This window comes from Onychostoma macrolepis, chromosome 22 (assembly GCF_012432095.1).
Source record: "Onychostoma macrolepis isolate SWU-2019 chromosome 22, ASM1243209v1, whole genome shotgun sequence".
Taxonomy (NCBI): domain Eukaryota; kingdom Metazoa; phylum Chordata; class Actinopteri; order Cypriniformes; family Cyprinidae; genus Onychostoma; species Onychostoma macrolepis.
Genome location: NC_081176.1, coordinates 179125 through 203152, shown reverse-complemented (window position 1 = coordinate 203152; position 24028 = coordinate 179125). Strand labels below are relative to the sequence as shown.

General features: G+C 38.5%; 3 protein-coding genes across 11 annotated transcripts in view; 2 read left to right on the top strand and 1 right to left on the bottom strand.

Annotated features, from left to right (window-relative positions):
* Positions 1 to 24028, bottom strand: part of LOC131531226 (NACHT, LRR and PYD domains-containing protein 12-like) — a 96162-nt gene that overhangs the window by 28025 nt on the left and 44109 nt on the right. The window lies entirely within an intron of this gene.
* Positions 1758 to 6257, top strand: LOC131531278 (uncharacterized). 8 transcript variants are annotated; one of them, XR_009268614.1, is made up of 6 exons: positions 1758 to 1873; positions 4282 to 4354; positions 4486 to 4561; positions 4960 to 5025; positions 5706 to 5926; positions 6112 to 6257. XR_009268614.1 is itself a non-coding variant. In XM_058761962.1 (5 exons), exons 1-4 carry the CDS (start codon positions 2290 to 2292, stop codon positions 5772 to 5774), a joined length of 270 nt encoding a protein of 89 aa, XP_058617945.1. In that variant the 5' UTR covers positions 2195 to 2289; the 3' UTR covers positions 5775 to 5926; positions 6112 to 6257. The 8 variants fall into 8 exon arrangements, 3 of the variants coding, with proteins under 3 accessions (XP_058617945.1, XP_058617942.1, XP_058617944.1); XR_009268616.1 differs by having other exon boundaries at positions 4471 to 4561; XR_009268615.1 differs by lacking the exon at positions 1758 to 1873 and adding an exon at positions 2205 to 2351.
* Positions 6552 to 9291, top strand: LOC131531272 (uncharacterized). Of its 2 annotated transcripts, none has more exons than XM_058761951.1 (5): positions 6552 to 7068; positions 7154 to 7223; positions 7719 to 7887; positions 8202 to 8364; positions 9196 to 9291. In XM_058761951.1, exons 1-4 carry the CDS (start codon positions 6574 to 6576, stop codon positions 8359 to 8361), a joined length of 894 nt encoding a protein of 297 aa, XP_058617934.1. In that variant the 5' UTR covers positions 6552 to 6573; the 3' UTR covers positions 8362 to 8364; positions 9196 to 9291. The 2 variants fall into 2 exon arrangements, with proteins under 2 accessions (XP_058617934.1, XP_058617935.1); XM_058761952.1 differs by having other exon boundaries at positions 9237 to 9288.

Genomic DNA, 24028 nt, shown 5'->3' with positions numbered 1-24028 from the left:
GTGTTTGTAGCCAAAAACTAAAGGATGAATCTGTGAGGGAAATTAATTACATGCTGGTGCGATTTTAATGTTATTTAGCGTTCTTCCTTTTTTGACATTTATGTTTGTCAAATAATAAAATAGTTTTAGTTACTTAACGTTTTTAAATTACAGCCTATATTTGAATAGGACTGCAAGCAGAAATTGTAAAGATGAGTGTGTCAGTCATGTCAGTATGAGAAGTGTGTTTTTTTCAATAGAGCTGTATTTCTAATGGAAAGCACTCAGAATAAAGTGAGATGATCTGCTGCTGATCTTGAATGGCTTGTTTAATGAGTGTTAACAGTCTGAGGCTCATCAGTAATAATAGAGCTGCTGAAAATCCTCTAGGCTATATTTGTTAATAGCTCCTGTTTTCACCTCATATTATGCAGATTTCCTGTAAACTGTCCGCTAACGTTCATTTCATTCTTATCGTCAGACTTAAACTATGCAGTTACTATTATGATATCTACAAGACACAAATGTCCTAACAGCATTTATTTCATCATTAGTCTGTGTTAGACTTTGTTTAAAGGGGTGGTTTACTGCGATTTCACTTTTTTGATTTTAAATAGTGTGTAATGTTGCTGTTGGTGCTTGAACAGTATCTGCAAAGTTGCTGCGCTGAAAGTTCAACGTAAGCGGAGATATCATCTTTTAAAAATCAGGAAGTTTAATGCCTACAAAAACGATTCATACGGAACTACAACGAGATACTTCCCGGGTTGCATACGTAAAAAACCCATCAACCCCTCCCTACGGAACATGCCAAAGAGGGGGCAAGGCCATGTTCTGCGGCTTTGTCGAAGAGGAAGCGTTATAGTGGAGAGTTGTAGCCATGCCGTCGAAACGGTGTTATTTTCACCCAGCTGTCAGGTCTTCTGTGTCCGGGCTTCCTACGGATGCTGTAGTTCGTCAACAATGGTTAAAATTTATGTTTGATTATGTTCCTGACAATTACAATCCTAATTCAGCTCTCTGTGCTGCGCATTTTACGGAAGACAGCTTCCAGAATCTACACGAGTTCAGTGCCGGATTCACACAGAAACTATTACTAAAACATGGAGCAGTTCCAGCTGTAAAACCAGAGGCAGCAGTTGTTGGGCCACAACCTGTGAGTAAGATTTCATCATTTTAAATGTATTTGCATGTATAATTTCAGACGTAATGTTTTAGTTTTATCAAGGTCGTAAACAAATGTCACCGCTGGCTTTAGTAGCCAGTTAGTTAAATGATGTTTCATGTCTATGACAAACGCGTACAAACATTTTGGACCCGAATTTGTAATTATGGACTAATTTTGTAAATGTATTTTCCATGTATACTTTATGACGTAATTTTTCGATTTGATCAAGAACGTAAACACAAGCCAACGCTGTTTGGTTTTAGTAGACAGTTAGTTCGAGGCTATTGTGTGCATAAGACAAACGTGTACAAACTTCAAACAATTATATGGAATCACAACAGCAAACTTCCGTTCAGAAACGTTTGTAAGAGCCGTGCTTGCGGAAGTTCTGCTTGACTCTCTTCATTACCGCTTTCTGGGTCTGATTCTGGCTCAAACTGATACGGCAATATTGACATTATTTACATTTGACCGCAACACATGCAGCTATTGCCCGTGAAGGCACTGTAATGAATTGCTGTAAAAATTACAGCACTATTTTACAGCAGCTGGCTGTTTTTTTAATAATACAGCATATTGCTGTAAACCGCAATGCATTCTGGGGTCGCGTGGCGGTTTGACTCAAATTTACAGAATATTGCTGTCAATTTCAAATCTTCAGCGCCATCTTGGGATCTTCAACGGTCGAGATTCTGGGAGCGGCAAGAAGAGTGATTCACAACTGTGGTAAGTGACTTTTATTTTTTTATTTTTCATGTTTAGTAACTGTCATAGACTAGTATATGAAGGTATATACATTCGCGGTTAATATTGGTAACGTTAATCCCGGATTCACGCTTCCTCCGTCCGCTGTGCTCCAAGGAGACTTGCGCAGGGTTTCAGCAGCGCGGTCGCGGTAGGATTTCATAGCATCTATGGGTAGAACATAGAGTTCCTAAATTATGAATTACATGATTCAGTGACACCTGTGGGTAACGTTATTCACGAGAACTTTGTGTTGATCAGCACACTTCGTCGTGATTATTTTATGGTGTAAAATTTGCACAGGTAACTTAGTCATCTGTTAACTCGGCCGTAGAAATGAAAATGCGTTGCTAAAGCCTCGCAGTCAGCCCGCTCACGGAGCGTTGCTGAATGGGAGAATGCTGCTGTTCCAAGCGTTTGACCAGCGAGGAGTGGATTTGTGGGCCTTTGTTAACTTCAGGTAATGTGAACACTTTAACATCTGTTTGATATAAAGTCTGCCTTGTATAGTTAATGTATTACTATAACGCAACCGAATATTTATTTACGTTTAAATACGGTATTTACAGATATCTGTGTTTATGTCTTTCGGCTGTCAAACTTGTATTTTTGCAGAGGGCACCTTATCAGTGCTGTGACACTTGAACAAATGAACTGAGCATGCTAACGCCGACCTATAAACAAACGAGTTGACTTATTGTAGTTGTAGAATATTTTTCTGGAGTTTTGCTTCTGGGTTCTTGCTCGAATCTGTTCTTGACTTGCGTTTGTGCAGTTCAGTTGGGAAGTTGAGAGGGCAGTTCCAGTTAGCAATAAAGATAATTTACTTATAGGTGGCTGTCGCATTCGTTGGCTTGTCGGCTGTAGAACGGTGATTTATAGCGTAATTTAGTCTTTGATTTTAGTGTGATTTTTATTTTATTAATGTTCTTTTTTGCGTCAGTTGGAATTTATACCTGATATAGTGCCAATTAGCTTGTAAAACATAGAGCATTTAACTGTTTAAAATGCATTTAAAGTCCCACATACTTTTTATGCGCGCTTTTTTCGGGAGCTTACACACGCTTTTTTGTGCCTTGTTCCTTCTATCCATGTCTGACTCAGATAGCATTGTTTTCTGAGTGTGGGAATTAAGAATAGTTAGCATCCAAAAGAATGAGGTTCAAGATGATCTGTCAGTTTTGCTCACATGAATTTGAGACCGTTTTGGCATATGTAAGGCACATGAAATTACACAGGAATTTGCCAAATGCAACTTTTAAGTGTGGAATAGCTAGCTGCTGTTTGGATTTCAAAAGCTTTAATGCATTTAAATCACACTCATACCGGTATCATAATGAAAGACAACCTGTAGCTGTGGCACAACTCTGCAGTACTGATTTTACTTGTCACATTGAATGTTGCTCTGTGCATTGTGAGGACTTGACTGGGTTCTTTTCACATCTAAAAACCCATTTGAAAGAGGGCACAGCAGTATCGTGTCCATTTAAACAGTGCAAAAAGACATATACTGTCTTGTCAACATTCACATCACATTTATCAAGATGTCATAAAGGAAAGACAGAGCACAGTCTAATTGAAACCATTGTTCAGGGAACAAGTGAAAACCAAGGAAGCACTCAGGAGTCTATGCTCCATTCTGAGGACAGGTGTGAGGCTGCTGCCTCAAGTGAAATGACTGTAGATGAGATTTGCCCAGAACATGTAGATGATCACATGTTTCTAAAAAATCTGGCCCTGTTTTATCTGAAGTTACAGGCAAAGTTGATGCTTCCTACGTCTGTTATTCAAACAATCATTGAAGGACTCCAGGATATACATGACATCAGCCTGTCAAATTTGCTGTGTAAACTAAAAGACAAACTGATTCTACTTGGAGTTCCTGAGACAGACATAGAAAGAGTGGTAGATGAGATTAAAGTGGATGATCTTCTCCACACTTGCAACACTCAGATATTGAAAACGGATCAGAGGAGGAAAACTGTGTTTAAGCAAAGTTTCAACTACATTGAGCCAGTTCCAATTTGTTTAGGGAACAATGAAGCTGGAAATGAATGCTTTGCCCAGTACATTCCAATAAAAAAAACAGTTGCTAGTCTTTTCAAGAGCGAGTCCATGCGGGAGCAGCACAGCAACACCTGTTTGCAGGCTCACAACAGCAATGTTTTTAAGGACATTTGGGATGGAAAAGTAATTGCAGAAAATGCATTGTTTAAGTCAGATCCCATGTCCCTGGGCTTGATTCTCTATCAGGATTCATTTGAAGTTGTTAATCCATTAGGTTCAGGGAAAAAAACACATAAAGTGCTGGCAGTCTATCTCACTTTAGGAGACATTTTGCCTCATAATCGGTCAACCACTGACCATATGCAACTTGTTCTACTTTACAGAGAGCAAGATTTCAAGTTCTTTGGACATGACATGGTGATGGGGCAGCTGATAAAGGATCTCAAAGACCTTGAGGTGAGTGGTATCCAAATGTCCAGTGGTGAGATTAGGAAAGCAATTGTGTGTGCCATTGCCGGAGACAATCTTGGCTCACATGCTATTGGGGGCTTTGTTGAAAATTTCAGCACCAGTTCCTTCTTTTGCAGATTCTGTGAAATTGATCGACCAACATTTGTGGCAGACTGGCCAAGGGGCCAAGCAGGACTGTGCAGTCATATATAGGTAATGTCCAAGCAGATGATTTGCACCTGAAAAAAGGGGTCAAATTTGACTCTCTTTTCAATGACTTATCACATTACCATGTCTGCCAGCCTGGCTTGCCTCCATGCATTGGACATGATCTGTTTGAAGGTGTTGTGTCCTATGATTTGGCTCTATGCATTAAACATCTGGTCAGAGTTGAGAAACAGTTTACATATGTGGATCTAAATAGAAGGGTAAATCAATTCAGATACCTAGGTAATGATGCACATGATAAGCCATGTGAGATAAATGCTGGGAGTGATAAACTTGGAGGGCATGCGGTTCAGAACTGGTGTTTCCTGAGATTACTACCAGTGTTAATAGGAGATAAAATAAGGGATCCAGCTGACAATGATGTGTGGCAACTTGTTTTGCAGCTCCGACAGATGGTTGAGTTCATTTGTGCCCCTGCCATTTCTTCAGGACAGATCGCCTACTTAAAGGTAATGATTGAGGACTACATGTATTTTCGAAAGAAACTATTTCCTGACCATCCTCTGAGGCCAAAACACCATTATGTTACTCATTATCCAGAACTAACAGTCCAGTTTGGGCCACTCATTCGTCTCTGGACCCTCAGATTTGAAAGCAAACACACATATTTCAAGCAGTGTTCAAGAAAGTTGCACAATTTCAAGAACATTTGCTCTACTCTTGCTGAAAGGCATCAGCTATTTCAAGCTTATTTAAGTGCTGGTAGTCTGTTCCCACCCCATGTTGTTGTTGAAAAAGGAACAGAATTTTGCCCATCGGATTACAATGATGATATTAGAGAAGCTGTTTCACACCTTAACTGTCAGTCACACACTCATTTCACATGAAACAAAAGTGAAAGGGACTAAATACAAAAAAAATATGTTTCTTGTGCTTGATCAAATTGATGATGGAATTGTATTTGGCAAAATAAAAGCCATTCTCATTCAAGGAGATTCCGTCAACTTCATCACAGAAAGATATAACTCTTCAACTCTCATTGATCAGGGCCTTCATTGCATATCTGAGAAACCTGCAAAAAGGCTGTGTTGTGTCAGCCAGGAAAACCTATTGGACTACTATCCCTTGCCCATGTACAAGTTGTGTGGCCTGTCAGTGCTTGCTCTTCACCACTCTTTTCCTTCTCTAGAATGATGTCTACAACTTTGGGAGAGGAAATACAAAAGGTCATTTCCAAAGCGCTGCCTGGTCTTCTTGAAGAAAAGAAGGAACAGTTGCTGCAGAGACTTCTTAGCTGGGGTGTGGAGAGCACAGATGATCTTAAGTATGTAGAGGGAGCTCCTGGAGTGGACCTGTCTGATTTACTCCCGCCCATCCAGATTCGCAAACTGCTAGACAGCTTTATGAGAGGTTATTTTTACATTCTGTATATGTATAAGTTTATGTATATATATATATATATATATGTGTGTGTGTGTGTATAAAGTATATTTTTTGTTACACTGTAAAAAGTTATTTTATTTTTCTGATAATAGATCAGAATATTAGCACAGTTACATAACACTGACATGTTGATGATATATTTTTTCTATCAGCTGGAGAACAAAATCAATCTGGTGATGTCCCTCCAACAATACCTCCGCCGCCTTCCACTGTCACATTAGACACCATTAGCCCACCAAGCCTTTCTTCAACCACAGCAGTTACTTGGCCTGAGTCATTTCAGGTTCCTTGGAACCAAATGCCGAGCAGTGCGCAGTGCAGTAGCGAATGGAAAGAGACCACTCCCCAGATCGCCGCAAAATGATTCGTATAATTGTTGATGAAATTAGGAAACATGAAAAGAATCCAAGCAAAGCACAGTGCCTTGCTGTAGCTCTCAAAATTGTCAAAAGTATCCAAAGAGCTTTTCTGATTTTGATGATACTCAAGAAAAAAATGAAATTGAATACTACTCCCTCTTGAAACAAATAAAAACCCGTGTAGAACACGTCAATAGAGATAATACTTTATCACGCAGGCGACGAATCAGTGGAGTAACTGACACACCTGAGAGAATGCAATGCAGAGAACCAACAGCCACATACGGATGCACACAATGGCAGCCTGAGCCTCCGCTTGCAAATTCTGATGATGTACTTGAGGAAAAAAGACAAACTTTAGAGAATTTGTACCAGCGATATGGAAAAAGTGGAGCTGACAGGAGTGATGTTTGTGCCTTAATGAAGGAAACTTATTATTTGCAAAGAAAGCACATCAATGACACACAAGTACTTCCTATCAAAGACCTCAAAAGCAAATGGCCATACCTGTTTGTGCAAAAGCACATATATGCACATTTTGAGGAGCTTACCAGTATCGCCATACACAAAAGGCTCAACCAAGCCATACAGGAGTATGGTAAAGTCCTCGTTGACTTCTTTAAGAGCAAACCCACAAATGAAGTTGTCAAGAAAATCTTGTCCAGCGAAGAAGAAGTTGGACCCCTTGTGATCAAACTCATCCTGGCACATTTCCGAGAGGATCTGGATGGTCTTCTGCTTCTTGCGAATGTAAGTATATTGCTGAAAACCACTATTTTTTTGTTTTTGTATGTTCTTGTATTAGTTTATATGGACAGTTAATGTTTTTTTATAGAGGTGCGCCACAGCAGCTGACCTTCAAGCGACACACACCATACCTGGGAGCCCACGACTAATTGTGCTTGGTAAGTGTACTCTCTTAATTGACCAGAACTTGGACTTGACCAGAAAAGAAAATCTTGTATATGTAACTACTACTTTAACTGTGTACTTTGTACCTCTGTACTTTGTTTGTTTGTTTGTTTTTCTGGTTTCTGTCTATATTAAGGATTTTTCTTATGTTGTGTTCCTCCATTTAAATTTCAGTGGAGTATTTTTGTAAGGCTGTCTTGTTGGCTTTATGCTTGCTGCGGTACTCGGTGTTACCAGTATTACATTACACTGATGTTCTACCCCATTGTCGTTTTTTTTTTTTGCCTTTTATATAGAATTGTTTTTTTTTTTGTTCAGTTGGACATTTGCTCTAATTTGCTTATTGTTTGTTTGTAATGCCTCTTGTTAACTTTGGTTTAAAAGAATGAGTTCATGTACTCTTACATATTAAAATATAGTTTAAATGTAAAAGCTGAAAGATAAAAATGGTATAGTTAAAAGTGACTTGTAACATGTGGTTGTTTTAGGAGACACTTTGACGAGTGGACACTGGATGCTGACTATTGAAGGCGAGGTTGTGTGTGAGGGCATTCAGCCCAGCTTCCTGTCTGGCCTTGCCACTCTGTTCGCATCGTACTATATATTCAATCTTGAGTACCAGGAGGAGGCAGCATGTACCTTGGAGTTCATTCAAAGGTAATGGTTGAATTCTAACAACTTCAGTACCAGTATTTTACATATGTTGATATGTTATATCAGAACTTTCATTTTATCTATGTAGATATGTTATGTGTTATATCTGTTGAGGCCTTTAACACAATGCTTCTCAACTCGAGAAGACATAAAATTTTTCAGGGCAAATGATTTAGATGTCTCCTCATTTAACACCAGCAAGCTAATGAGTTAAAACAGGTGGTTTAATTAGTGGACATCTAAAACTTTCTGGGAGGTCCTCACTGGAGTAGAGAAACGCATCTTAATTACATATTGTCTGTTTCATGACCCTTTAGACGCTTTGTAGGTATTAATCCGGAGAGAGGAACAAAGAAGTCGAAAGGAAAAGTGCCATCTAAAACGACCGGGCAAATGGTACAGAAGAAACAGGTTGCAGTGAACCCACATGTTGCCACTCTTCTTTGCAAAGTGATGGATTTTCAGTGGAATTTCTGAAATGTAAGTACACACACATCAAGATCTAATTTTCCTTTTATTATTCTCTGTCTCTGACTGTATCCGTCATTCTCTATCTGTATCTGACTGTATCTGTCATCCTCTGTCTGTATCTGTCATCCTCTGTCTGTATCTGTCATCCTCTGACTGTATCTGTCATTCTTTGTCTGTATCTGACTGTATCCGTCATTCTCTGTCTGTATCTGTCATCCTCTGTCTGTATCTGTCATCCTCTGTCTGTATCTGTCATCCTCTGACTGTATCTGTCATCTCTGTCTGTATCTGACTGTATCCGTCATTCTCTGTCTGTATCTGACTGTATCCGTCATCCTCTGTCTGTATCTGTCATCCTCTGTCTGTATCTGACTGTATCTGTCATCCTCTGTCTGTATCTGACTGTATCTGTCATCCTCTGTCTGTATCTGACTGTATCCGTCATCCTCTGACTGTATCCGTCATCCTCTGTCTGTATCTGTCATTCTCTGTCTGTATCTGACTGTATCCGTCATTCTCTGTCTGTATCTGACTGTATCTGTCATCCTCTGTCTGTATCTGACTGTATCTGTCATCCTCTGACTGTATCCGTCATCCTCTGTCTGTATCTGACTGTATCCGTCATCCTCTGACTGTATCTGTCATCCTCTGTCTGTATCTGACTGTATCTGTCATTCTCTGTCTGTATCTGACTGTATCCGTCATTCTCTGACTGTATCTGTCATCCTGTATCTGTCATACTCTATCTGTATCTGACTTCTCTCTATCTGTGTCTGGCTGTATCATTATGTTTTGTAATGTATCTAATATATTGTCCTCTGTTCTTTGCAATATTTCTAGCCACTCTTTGCATCCTGTGGTGTTCTCCTTTTTTGGATCAGAAGTTTGTTGGACTTGGGGCCTTGTTGTTTGTGGTGCCATGGTCTGTTCATGAAGAGTCATCGGAATCTTTGTGGTTTTTATAATTATTTTTATTATGACCATGTTGGTCAACTTGTGGTTATAAAGTAACAGTTTGCATATTTCTTCTTTTGTTGAGGGTATATGATTGCTAATTATATGTTTCAAGTAATTTAAAACATTTGAAGGGTTAGTTGAAAATACATTACTCATCATGTGTTCCACATCCGTAAGACCTTCGTTCATCTACAGAACACAATGAAGATTTTGATGAAATCTGGCGCTTTCAGTCCCTCCATTGGGTGCAACGCAACTTGCACATTCTAGTTCAAGGACCTTGAATGTGCAAGTTGCGCTGCACCCAATGGAGGGACTGAAAGCTCTCAGATTTCATCAAAATCTTAATTTGTGTTCTGTAGATGAACCAAGGTCTTACGGATGTGGAACCACATGAGGGTGAGTAATTAATGACAGAATTTTTACTTGTTTGGTGAACTAACCCTTTAATTGTCCATTTAAAAATAACATTTTGTAAATAAATGAGTTCAATATAATACAAAGTACACTGTTTTATTACTTTATTCATGCAAATTTGAAAGTTATTAAATAAATTTTGACCTGTTTTTCAAACAAGTGTCATTATTTTTGTTATAATTGAATTACGTTATGCAGTATACAACACTTTGTGCAGTTAACAATTGATTAAAGCTTATGCAGTTAATAGTTTACATTTAAAATTCAGCTGCCAGTCATTGGCAGCATTTGGGAAAATATATTATATATATATTTGTAATTTTACAGTAATATTATAGGTTGTTAGTTGTTACTGTAATTTTACAGTAGCGGTTCTGTAATTTAATTTACAGAATTTTACTGTAATAAAGAATACAGTAAAATTATGTAAATTAAATTACAGAACCGCTACTGTAAAATTACAGTAACTGGCTGGCAACCCTGCTGCCAGTATTTTACTGTAAAATTTACAGGTAATTTTTAACAGTGGGTAATAGGCGTGAAGTTTCCAGACAATGTGCAGTACGCGGTTTAGCCAATCACAACACACCGGCCTAACTAACCAATCTGAGCCCATCGCCTGTTTCTGAGGGAGTGGTTTCAGAGAATCAGGAAGTCAACCGGTCGTTCAAATGACAGAGGAGAAAGCGCCTTACAATAATGGTGAAATATATGAAAAATAAGGCGTTTTTTAACAAACGAAACACGAAGACATGTTATATTGCACCCCATAAACACAATCAAGCAAAGAAAAAAAGCAGTAAACCACCCCTTTAATATAAACCAACACAAAACTAAAAACCAATGAACAACAAATCAATCTCAAATGGAAGTAATTATGAAAACACTGATTTTTATTGGTTACATAACTGTACTTCTATTTATTCTTTTTTTTATTTTAATATTTGTAAATATTAAATGTGAAAATCTTAGAGACAAAACAGAAATGCATGTGTAAACTTGTATAAAAATTCAGATACTTTACTATAAATACCAGATAACCATAAATGCTTAATATGTGAATTAGTAGAAAAACAAACTCACAAACTTTGGCAGATCCGCTCCTCCTTCAGTGAAGCTCCTCCCACAACAATCATACCTTCAGTGAAGCTCCTCCCACAACAATCACACCTTCATTGAGGCTCCTCCCACTGCAGTCCAGCAATAAATGCTGGAATATTCCCATCAGTCTACAAGTGAAGACGAGCATCAGAGCATCAGGAAGAAGTGAAATCTGCAGAGACAGAGTTTATTGAAGGACAGAGAGAACATGAGAGATCCAGAACCCTGCAGAATGAAACACACTGAAGAACAAACAGGTTGGTGTTTATTCTTGATCCTTCATCAATGGTTAATGTTTACATTTACATTTATGCATTTAGCAGACGCTTTTATCCAAAGCGACTTACATTGCATTCAAGTTACAGTTTTTTTTTTTTTTACATTTTATCAGCTCTTGATAAAATGTAAAATGTCTAATGTTAATATTAATTTGTATAATATAATATATTAAAATTGTGGAGTTGATCAAACATCGAATAGTTGTCACTACAGAAACATTGTATTAGTGTTTGTATTTGTAAAAATGTGTAAAAATAATCATAATTTTGTGTAGTCGTTGTCTGCTTTCACTTCACATTTCTCAAATTTTTTTATTTGTATTTTTTATGATTTATTTATATTGTAATCTTTTTAACTTTAATTTCAGGTCTAATGGAGGAGAAAAAATATAATGTCAAAACTGGAGCAAAAACTTGCTCAAAGACTGAAAGAGTTTCTTTACTGAAAAGAAGAGACAAGAAAAGTTTCACCTGCACTCAGTGTGGAAAGAGTTTTACATACAAACAGCATCTCAGTATTCACATGAGGATCCACACTGGAGAGAAAGTGCACCCATGTGATCAATGTGGGAAACCATTTTTGTGGGCTTCAGGCTTGAATAGACACCTTAAAGTTCATTCAAAGGAGAAACCACATTCATGTTCTTTATGTGGAAAGAGTTTTACACTACTGGAGAAATTAAAACTACATCAGAAGATACACACTGGTGTGAAAGATCATATGTGCTTTGAGTGTGAGAAGACTTTTATTACAGCTGGTCAATTGAAACAGCACCAGAGGATCCACACTGGAGAGAAACCTTACAAGTGTTCACACTGTGACAAGAGATTCAGTCGTTCAGGACACTTGAAATCACATGAGAGGATTCACACTGGAGAGAAACCGTATCACTGCACTGCATGCGGGAAGAGTTTCACTCATTCGTCTTCTCTACGCAGTCATAAAATAAAAAATCACATTAAGTAGTTTAGCTTAGCAAGTGTTACATCACATGTCTTCATCTAAGTTTGTCACAGTGAATAAAGTTCATCTTCAAGATCAACTCAAAGATGGAGATCCTCCCCTAAAAACAATATCTTGTTATAAGATATAAATCAAGATATTCTGCCATACGTTTGCATCTGATCCATCCTCATTTTTCATTCTATTTCATGTCATTTTAAAATACACGTTTCATAGTTTGTTTAATCAACATTTTACAGGGTCATTTCTGACAAATATTGCCTTACCATTAAGTAATCATCTATACTGTTTAACATAAAAATAAATAACATTTCAATATCCATCATGGCACCAAGTCAATACACAATATAAAAAAACTTCAACAGGTTATAAATGTTTCTGAGCTTGTATCATTAAAGAAGACACACGGTTCTATTAATATTACATAGGCTACTTACACTCTTAAATAAAGGTGCTTCAAAAGGTTCTTCAAGTGACGCCACAGAAGAACCATTTTTGGTTCCACAAAGAAGCATCTCTTCCTTAACTTTTTAGAATCTGAAGAACCTTCACAAAGAACCTTTTGTGAAACAGAAAGGTTCTTCAGATGTTAAATGTTCTTTATGGAACCATTTAGTCAAAAATATTATTCTATGGCATCGTGAAGCACCTTTATTTTTAAGAGTGTAGATGGTATAAATCACTTTTTAGTGCAGGTTTAAGACTAGCACTTTTGAATTTCCTAACATTAGAAAGAAATACAATAATATCAAAGCATTGAAACTGGATCAGTTTTTAAAACAATATTTGATTTTCTGTTATTACCAGAGGTGGGAATGTCTGTAATCACCCAGAACGCACTATCAATAGTCAAGCAACACCCCAGAAACTGCATAGCAAGAGCCTAGCAACCACCCAGAATATCCTAGCAACCAACTAGCAACACTTTAGCAAACATCTAGAACAGGGGTGCTCAACCCTGTTCCTGGAGATCTACCTTCCTGCAGAGTTCAATTCCAACCCTGATCAAACACACCTGTCTGTAATTATCAAGTGCTCCTTCAGATCCTAATTAGTTGGTTCAGTTGTGTTTGATCAGGGTTGGAGCTAAACTCTGCAGGAAGGTGGATCTCCAGGAACAGGGTTGGGCACCCCTGATCTAGAACATCTAACTGAGCAAACTATTTATGTTTCTTAAACAAGACTTTAAGACAAGCCAGCATAAATTTGTCTTTCAAACGTTTCAATCTAGTTATTACAGGTATTCTTAAATGCTTACACACAATTCAAATACACATTATCATTATTATTTATTTATTTCAGACCATTTGGTCCATATCACAATAAAAATAAAATACACAAAAGAAGAAAATTACATACCAACATACATTACACATACAACAATCACTTAAAAAACATACAAACTTGAATTCAAGTGCTTCCAGAACAAGGAAAAATACTTTGTATCACTTAATGTGGGATCATTTAAGGCCATTATAATTGTATTTCTTGAATCACTTAATCGACACATGAAACTATATAATTCCTTAAAACAGCATGCAAAGTAGGAACATCACTAGATACAAACAATTGGCTTGCACTCATCCACCTTGGGAACTTAAGCAGGATTCTTAATGCATCATTAAATGCCCCCTAAAGCTTTTTCATTTTAGCTTTACTATAACTACACCATAAGTGTGACATAAAATGAAGTACAGTACGCTCTAAAAAGTGCTATTTTGACATCAATGGTGCACATGTAAAATTTACGAGCCGACATATTCGCCTGTCCGTATAACTTACAGCACTGGCGTTGCACATCATCATCATCATTTAAATCATCTCTAATAATGTGACCCTGATATTTTATTTTATTTACCACATTTAATACTTGGTCACCTAAATTAGATTAGATTAGATTAGATTAGATTCAACTTTATTGTCATTACACAAGTACAGGTACAGGGCAACGAAATGCAGTTTAGGTCTAACCAGAAGTGCAATAGTAGCAAGTGCAGTATATACAATGGTTGAATAAGTGCAGGACAAGGATATGTACTGAGTATATGTATAAATATATATAGAAAGATGGTTATTAATATAAACAGAATTTACAGGTGAATATGTATAGTGAATAAATATACAGAAATTACAAGTGAATATGTATAGTGAATAAATGTACAGAATTTACAGGTGAATATGTATAGTGAATAAATATACAGAATTTACAGGTGAATATGTATAGTGAATAAATATACAGATGGCTATTACTATAGGCAGAATTTACAGGTGATATGTACTATCAATATAATATATATACAGATGACTGTTACTATAAACAAGGTGTAAAAGTGCAGTGGAAGTGATTAACTGTACAAAATATTAATGTAAGCATTGATAATGTAACAACAGTCGGCAGTGCAAATGAGCATAGTCCAATTTAGGTATGGTAGTGCAAGATACAAAAGTAAACAGTTGTTACTGTGATAAATATTTACATTCAGTAGTGCAAATAAGGCAGATGTGAGGTAGGAGAGAAGAGTTAATAATATATGAGGAAGTGGATCAACTACTGTAGAGTTCAGTAAAGAGACAGCTCTGGGGAAGAAACTGTTCTTTAGTCTGCTGGTCCTGGTCCGAGGCACCTGAAACGCCTGCCGGAGGGCAGGAGAGAAAACAGTCTGTGGGCTGGGTGAGAGGAGTCCTTAAGGATGCTGCGAGCTCGATGCAGACAGCGTTTCCTCTGGATGTGTTCGATGGCAGGTAGTGGAGTCCCTGTGATGCGCTGGGCAGTTTTCACCACCCGTTGCAGTGCCTTGCGCTCCGCAACAGAGCAGCTCCCATACCATACTGTGACACAGTTGGTCAGGATGCTTTCTATTGCGCAGCGATAGAAGTTCACCAGGATAGCTGAGGAGAGCTGATTCTTCCTCAGTGTCCTCAGAAAGAAGAGGCGCTGGTGAGCCTTCTTGACCAGGCTGGAGGTGTTGGTTTTCCACAACATGTCCGCCGAGATGTGGATCCCCAGGAACTTGAAACTGGAGACACGCTCAACAGCCATTCCATTGATGTGGATGGTGTCGTGTGTGTCTCTTGACTCCTTCCTGAAGTCCACGATGAGCTCCTTCGTTTTGGTGGTGTTGAGGAGCAGGTTATTTTCAGTGCACCATGTGGCCAGGTGCTGGATCTCCTCCCTATAGGCAGTCTCATCGTTGTTACTGATGAGGCCAATCACCGTGGTGTCGCCTGCAAACTTGACGATGGAATTAGATCCATACACAGGCTTGCAGTCAGAGGTGAAGAGGGAGTAGAGAAACGGGCTTAGCACACAGCCCTGTGGTACACCAGTGTTAAGTGTGATGGATGTGGAGCAGGTGAATCCTGATCGAACATTCTGGGGTCTGTTGGTCAGGAAGTCCAAAATCCAGTTACACATTGAGGTATTGATGCCCAGGTCTCCAAGTTTGGCTATTAACTTGGTTGGGATGACAGTGTTGAATGCTGAGCTGAAGTCAACAAACAGCATACGTGCATAAGTGTTCTTATTGTCCAGGTGAGTGAGCACAGAGTGCAGTGCCATGGAAACTGCGCCTCTGTGCTCCTATTGCTACGGTAGGCAAACTGGTGTGAGTCCAATGTGGATGGTAGAGAGTCTTTAGGTGTTCCAGGACCAGCCGCTCAAAGCACTTCATGACGATGGGTGTGAGTGCTACAGGGCGGTAGTCATTAGGGCACCTCGGACTAGAGTGTTTTGGCACTGGCACAATGGAAGTGCATTTAAAGCATGTTGGTACGGCTGCTTGGGCAAGAGACAGGTTGAAAATGTCTGTAAAACCCCAGCGAGCTGCTCCGCACATGCCCTGAGAACACGACCAGGGATGTTGTCTGGTCCAGCAGCCTTGTGCGCGCTGATCCGGTTCAGTTCCTTGCAGACATCTGTGGAGGAGAGTATGATTGGTGGGTGGTCATCTGAGGGATTGAGCTTGGTGGCAGTTTCTCTGTTGTCTCTTTCAAAGCGAGCATAAAAGTAATTTAGCTCGTTCAGGAAGTTGACATCAGTGGCTGCAGGGTGGAGTGGGTGGGTTTGTAGTCACTGATGGCCTGAATGCCCTGCCACATGCGCCGAGGGTCAGAGTTGGAAAAGTGTCCCTCTATCTTTAGCTTGTAGCAGTGCTTGGCCTTTTGATGCCCCTCTTCAGGTTTGCTCTGGATGTGCTGTAGGCTTGTGCATCTCCTGATCTGAAGGCAGTGTTGCGTGACTTCAACAGGAGTCGCACTTCCTTGTTCATCCAAGGCTTCTGATTTGGATATGTGGTGATCTGTTTCTGGGTTGTAACACTGTCAATGGTGATATTGATATGATCCAATACAGAGGAGGTGTAAGAGTCAATGTCTGTGTGAGCGCCACTGGTGGCTTGAGAAGCAAACATACTCCAGTCTGTGTGTAGAAACCTTTCCTGGAGTGTGGAATCTGCCCCCGCAGGCCACACTTTGATGGTCTTCACTGATGGCTTCACACGGTTGATGAGGGGTGCATATTTGGGGGTGAGGAACAAAGAAAGGTGATAGACCCACAGATGACTTTCCTGCCTAGTGAACACTCCTGAGATCAATAACACTTAACAAAAAACTCTTATTAAGATTCAGGAATTGTTGTTGCAGCTCAATGTCTATTACAGTATACAACATAAATTAAATTACAGATAATAATAATAATTCAGAAATGAACATTTGGGAACAGATCATTTTCATTTTACTACTGTAAAGTAATCTTGTAGTAGATGAAAACCACTAGAATAGTTCAAATACCAAATAATTGTAAATTAACTTGGTATGCACCACAATACAGTACAGTAAAAAATACAATTAAAAAAAAAGTAAATTCAGCATCCTCTTCACATTTGGTCACATTTTATTACAGTATACAGTACTATAGCAGTTTCCTAGTCTCCTGACACAAGGCTAGATATATCTCTAGGCAGTCATATTTTATTCTGTGATAATTCTGGGGTGGCAGGCATGGGAGGGGCTAGCAGGTGCTCCAGCACCCCCATGAAAAACCAAAGCATCCCCATAAAAATGAAATAAAATAAAAACATTTGACTCATTACACATGCATAATTACTGCAATGCAATACAACGTGACGTGATTTGCAGTCGCACGTAATGTCAGCATTTTATTTAAAAAATGGATCTGTTCCTTGTGCCAAGTAGCCTTGGCCTGCCCCCGACTAATTAGAGGTTATGCTTATTTGTGTTGCCGCGATGCACCAGCACCGCTAACAATAGAAATCGTTGTTACGTTTCTTCCTGTTGTTTCAAAGATTAAAGGCAAAATCACTTTCTCAAATAGTCTGCAGTAACGTGGTAAAAGCTAAAATGTGGTGTCTTAATAATGTTAGCGTTCTGATACTTGGAATTTTAAGATGTAGAATAATAAACACCTGTTTGTATTTGCATAGTAATCTTATATTTTTTTATTTTCGTTTGCAATGTCCAAGAACAGCTTCACATCTAAATTATTATTTTGTAATCAGATGAGAATATGGCTATTAAATATACTATTTGTGTAATATTGATGATTAAGTTAGAGTTTTTTTTGTTTTGTTTTTTTTTTAGGCAGAATTTTGTGTAAGAAATGAAAAGGGGATTAGCAGCAATACATTGATTCAAGGTTTCTTCAAGAAGAAACCATGTCAAAGACAGGTAGATGCAGTACAGTGCAGTGCATGTCAGGCTGCATTTACACTGCAAGTCTTAATGCACAGATCTGATCTTCCAAAAGGATTGTCTGCATTGATCGCTTTATATGCACATGGTAGACCCAAATGGCAGTGCTATTAAAATTATTTATATAATTCACATCGATTGGCCATTATTATTTGCCAGCATGGACAACGGCTGTCAAGGATGTTTTGCAGCACAAAATCTGACTGAACGGATAAAGACTGGAAAATAACAGCAAATTTAATTTGAGCTAGTGGTGTCTGGTACACAGTGGCGGCGCTAGGGCGGGGCTTGACGGGACTATAGCCCAATCAGAAACTTGCTTATAGCCCCGGCACAGTTATAAGCAAGTTTGGTTTATCACCTTTTTTTCAATACAGTATTTTACCCCATCATATTACATCTCAGTATTTAAGCAAACACTTTTAATTATTTAATTTATACTATAATTGAGTCCAGTGTGCTGTGTGCTGTGTGCGTCCATGTGGTGTGTGGTGACCTCTAGTGGTGAATGAATGGGAGTGCAGACCAGATTCGCGCCACCTCGGGCAGTTCTGCGGTGGTGTACGCAGCCCAAACGCAACATAAAGCGATTCCCATCAGGGGGAGCGCTTCGGACAGGGGAATATGCAAAAGAACAGGAGGGTTAGTGTGAGTTGGTTTGGGGATACCAGCAGTGCGTGCAGACACCAACGGTACATCCCTCAAACTAGACATCAAATTGGGATAGTGGAAGACTGACCTTGATGATCTGGGTGTGTCAGCCGTGACGTGAACAGCTGATACGTGCTGCTGTGACTCTGGACGAACGGCTGTGACGTGCTGCTGTGACTCTGGACGGTCAGCTGTGACGTGAACAGCTGAGATGTGCTGTGACTCCGGACGAGCAGCGGTGACGTGCTGCTGTGACTCCGGACGAGCAGCGGTGACGTGCTGCTGTGACTCCGGACGAGCAGCGGTGACGTGCGGCTGTGACTCCGGACGAGCAGCGGTGACGTGCGGCTGTGACTCCGGGCGAGCAGCGGAGACTTGGCTTGATTCGTTAAGATCAGCTGTGACCTGACTTGGTTCTTTACTGACAGCAATGACATGACGGGCTGTTGTTGTGGCCGCCATTTTGTGAACGGGCTCCGGTGTCGCTACCATTTTAGTCACGGACACGGTGTTGCATTCCTCTTCCGCGACACCCACAGTAAACGAAGAGCCAGCACACAGCAAAGCATAGTCTATAAAATCCTTTAAACTGATATTAAACTTTCCTCAGGTAACCAAGACTTTACAGGCTCATTCAGTCCAAAACGAAAAATGTCTTTAATACCACCTCATCAAAAGGTACCTTGTCCGAGATCACACAAAATTGAGTGACGTACTCCTCAATGGAAAGACTCCTGTCGAGATCGAGCAACTGGTTGAAAGGATCCATACCTGACCAGGGTCCATTGCTGGAAAAGCTGCTGGATCCTCGTGTGGCCGAGTATTCTGTAACATGGCTGACGAGACGTGAGTCGTGGCGGATCCATGTGCAAGCTTTATTTAGGCAGAGACGTGGTCGACAGGCAGGGTCGAAACAATGGCAAACAGGTATGGCAGGGACAAGACAAAGAGTAATCCTAGGGCAAGCGAAGGTCAATGATCGGCAACAGTATCCAGTGGGCACGGCAGAGAGATAATCCAGGGAACACAGGCTAGAATCCAATGGGGTGCAATGAGAGTCCAAACGGCAAGGCAAGGGTTAATCCAGGGAAACACGGGCTAGAACAAACACGGGAAAACACAAACCAAACAGGCAGGGGAAAACTAGGAAAACAACAGGGGCTCGGTAGAGTAGCTACAGCTATGGGAGCGGTAAACGCATACAATACTCGGCAGTGTGGCAGAGAAGGTCCAGGGTTTAAATAAGGTGTGTGATCAGGTGTGTGTGTGATTAGTGCCTGCAGCTGTGTGCTCAATTAGTGCAATGGATGATGGGAAATTGAGTCCAGTGTGCTGTGTGCTGTGAGAGTCCATGTGGTGTGTGGTGACCTCTAGTGGTGAATGAATGGGAGTGCAGACCAGATTCGTGACACATATGCTGATAACGGTATATAACTGTCTTAAATTATTCCCTTAATATTTATTTTGTGGCTCGTACAGTGAAAAACACGAGAAGAAACGTATTTCGCTTTAAACAGTTGTTTTTGAAAATCAGTGCCTGAAATAAAGCTGCTCTGAATTTTCATCGTTAATAATTTTTATTATAGGCCTGTAATTCATTGTATAAATTAATAGACCTGTTTTAAAAAAAAAAGATAAAAAAATCTGTAATTTAGAATATGGAAAATCTATAAATTGGATTAAATAAAAAAAAGATGATGTGTGATTTTAATTATAGGAAATGTAAACAAATATTATATTAAGCAATCACAGTACAATTGTAATGAAGCAACCGAAAATTGAAAAATGAGAAGTATAAATTATTAAATAATTAAAAGTGTTTGTTTAAATAAATACTGAGATGTAATATGATGGGGTAAAAGACTGTACTTTGAAAAAAGGTGATAAACCAAATTTGTGTACATGCTTTACATTGAAGACTCAAATCTCAATCCATTAGACACAGTAAAAGTGTGAGAGACGGGAGATACCTACCTTTATCTGTTCTCACATAGACAGATATTCAATGGCTATCTTCAAGGGGAGAGTACACTGGAGCACGCCAACATGAAATAACCTATTTACTGCTTTTACGGCAAACATTTAGGCAATACTTTACATTGTGAAGCAGAGTATAAAAATTTGGCCCCAACATGATATTATAAGAGATGTGGTGCTTAAAGATGATGTTCTGAAACCAAAAAAAAAGGGAACATTTTTTATTAAAGAGTACATGAATGTTATTGGGAAAATGAAGATAACTAAGAGGCCAGATATACATTGAATTAATGAAGTTCAACCAAAAGACCAAAACCTTTTAAGGCTATATGCAAATGAAAATGAGAGAGTAATAAAAGTGTTAGATTGAACAGGAAATAGCAAGAAGGGTATGTTTTGGATATGAATAATGATATTTCTATTTACCTGTTACAGTGTTATTTGCTTGTTTTAATGTTAATGCCATATTGATATAAAAATGTTTGCACTTGCAGTACTTGTTTGTTAGGATGAATAAGCAACAACTGTGAAAGTTAGATATCTGATTTTGACGATGGAGAAGAGAAGATGTTGAAACATCAAGTGGAGGTGATCCAGACGAAGATTACGATGAAGAAGAGGAAGACTACTAGACACAGACAGAACTTAAGCAAGCGAGGAAGGACATCCGTCATGAGTCACAGACATTGATGTGTAACTGGAATTACCCAAAAAGAAGTATAAAAGATCTGAGGAGTAAAGTACTCTTCAGATGCTGCCTGCATTAAGAGTGAAGGACACCTGACACCCTAACGAGGGCACTTAACCAGAGGTGGGTAGAGTACCCAAAAACTGTACTCAAGTAGAAGTAAAAGTACTTGAAGAAATATTTACTCAAGTAAAAGTAAAAGTAATAGTCTGAATAGTTACTTGAGTAAGAGTAAAAGTGTCGGTTAAAAACTACTCAAGTAGTTAGTTACTAGTTACTTTGGATCATATACTGAATATAGTCTATTTTTATTTAGATATATAGATATTTAGATACATTTTTATACACACACACACTGCCATTCAAAATACCTTTAATTTTTTTTAATGTAATTTATTTCAGTGATGCAAATCAGAATTTTTATCAGCCTGATTTATTATCAATGCTGCTCTTTTTAGCTTTCTATTCATAAAAGAATCCTGAACAAACTGTCACAGGTTCCAAAAATATTAAGCAGCAAAACTGTTCCCTGTTGAAAAAACAGCATATGCTGGTATGGTATGTTTTGAAGCATGGGATGCTGGTTTGAGCTGATTTAAACTGGTCCTTTGCTTGTCCTAAACTGGTCCGACCAGCTCACGACCAGCACATGACCAGCACAAACCAGCATCCCAGCTTCAAAACATACCTAACCAGCATATGCTGTTTTTTTTTTTTCAACAACACTGGTAATAAAACAATATATTTGAATGATTTCTGAAGGATCATATTACACCGAAAACTGGAGTAACAGCTGATACAAATTCTGATTTGCATCACTGAGTTAAATTAAATTATATTTTAAAGTTTAATTATGTATTATAATTATAAATGTATTTAACCTCTGACACGGAGAAGAGTGAAATCTCCTCACACGACCGCTAACGTTACAGAACATCTGAACATAACGAAACAAACGCACATTGACGGATCTTCTTCCGTCTGTTCTGCAAAATGTAAACAAATGTAGCCTTTATTTCTGCAAGCGTAAATATTGTGAAAATTTCCATATTAATTGTGTCTAGGCAAGGCATTCCTCCTGGAACTAACGCGGGTTTGGCGGGTGTTTATTTCATACTCTGTGACAGCTTATTTAATGAATCAATTATACATTGTATTTAATGTGTAAGGTACATGTACAGCAAACTGGTAATGTCATAGTGGTATCGTGTATTGTAATCGAATCTATACCTGTGGAACCGACAGCACACGCTGCTCATCTAATAAAGATCTTCATAGCTAGCAAACCATAGCCTTTGCAGATTTGCTTTCAACTGACTGTTGATCCAGAGCCACGTCTTCAGCGCTCTTGATGTTACAACTCTGAGTGAGAACCGCTTCAGACGACTCAGCGCGTGCGGCAGGGAACTGAACGAATCATTCAAACTGATTCGCGAACCGATTCATTGGTCTGCCAACTGGTTTGATCAAGCCTTCGAACAGAATTGACTCAAAAGAATGAATCATTCGCGAACGGGCATCGCTCATTGCCCAGAAAAAAAAGTAGATGGCGTGCTTGGAATAAACTGAAGGATTTTTAAATTGTATGCATTAAGATAAAGTAACGAGAGGAGCGTCGCCCACAGTAACGAAGTAAAAGTACCGTTTTTTCACTAAAAATGTACTTGAGTAAAAGTAAAAGTACCCATTTTTAATTATACTCTAAAAGTATTAGTTACCCAAAAAATTTACTCAAGTAAATGTAACGAAGTAAATGTAACTCGTTACTACCCACCTCTGCACTTAACCATCTCCAGTACTGCTGCTTACAGTTTGATTGTACAATTTCTAACTTAGCTGATTTTGTGTTTTATTTTTGCATTAACTGCTTTGTATCCAATAAAATAAGAGCTTTTTTTGATCCTATTGCCTCCCGTCAGACTTTACTTTTAACTACAAACTGAGCCTCAAACAAGAACAACCACAAGAGATACTTCTACATCATTCCTGAAGGACTTCAGTCTGCGAACGGTGATTGTTTTATGGTTTAGTCTAGATTTGACTATCCTTACCCTACCTGAATAATTACAGGGTTAAAGGTGTAAGACTAAAGGACACACCGAGTGACACCATGTTAAAGGAATTACATTTTTCTCTTAAATATAGACCTTCTTCATCTGCTTCATTTGGAGAGATCTGACGTGTGATATGAGTAATTTCTTTTAATAATGTTGCATATTGTAATCCATTTGATTTGGAAAGATGAATATAACATTTTCCTAATAACAAAAACAAATCGATATAGTATTTGCAATTTATGCAATTTAATTTAACACTTCCAAAATAAAGATGAACAGGGGACTTTCAGAAAATAAATGCACAAATAGACCGTTTTTCTCAATTACAAAAAGAGCATTTATAATCTATATTCAGTTGAAAATGTTCTAATGTGTCTTTCACAAGATATTATATTTTAAATTACTCTAGTTTGATTTGTTATACAGTAATGACTTAAGAACTTTCCAAAAATGTTCCACACAAATGAGGGAAACATATTTACCCATAAAAAATGTAGAAGAAACATTAACAAAGAGACATCTAATTGATTGATTCCTGGACTTTTCATTATTTAAATCATATTTATCTAAAAACAAATATTTGGAGACCTTACTTACACCAAGTGCCCTGATTTCTGACCAGAGAAAGTATTTTGACAGAGACAGAGTTCACGACAATACAATATTCTACAGCTGAAATATGACACTTAAATTTAAGACATAGCTCATTAATACTCAAAAACTATTATTCAACAGCTAGTCGTCCCAAAGCAATGTTTTTTTTAAAAAAAAAAGGTATTTATTGTTTGTGTGATATTTATTCCAAATAAAAAAGGAGTGAGGAGAAAAGTTTAAAAATCAAACACCACGTTAAATGGATTTTTTATTCAAGGTC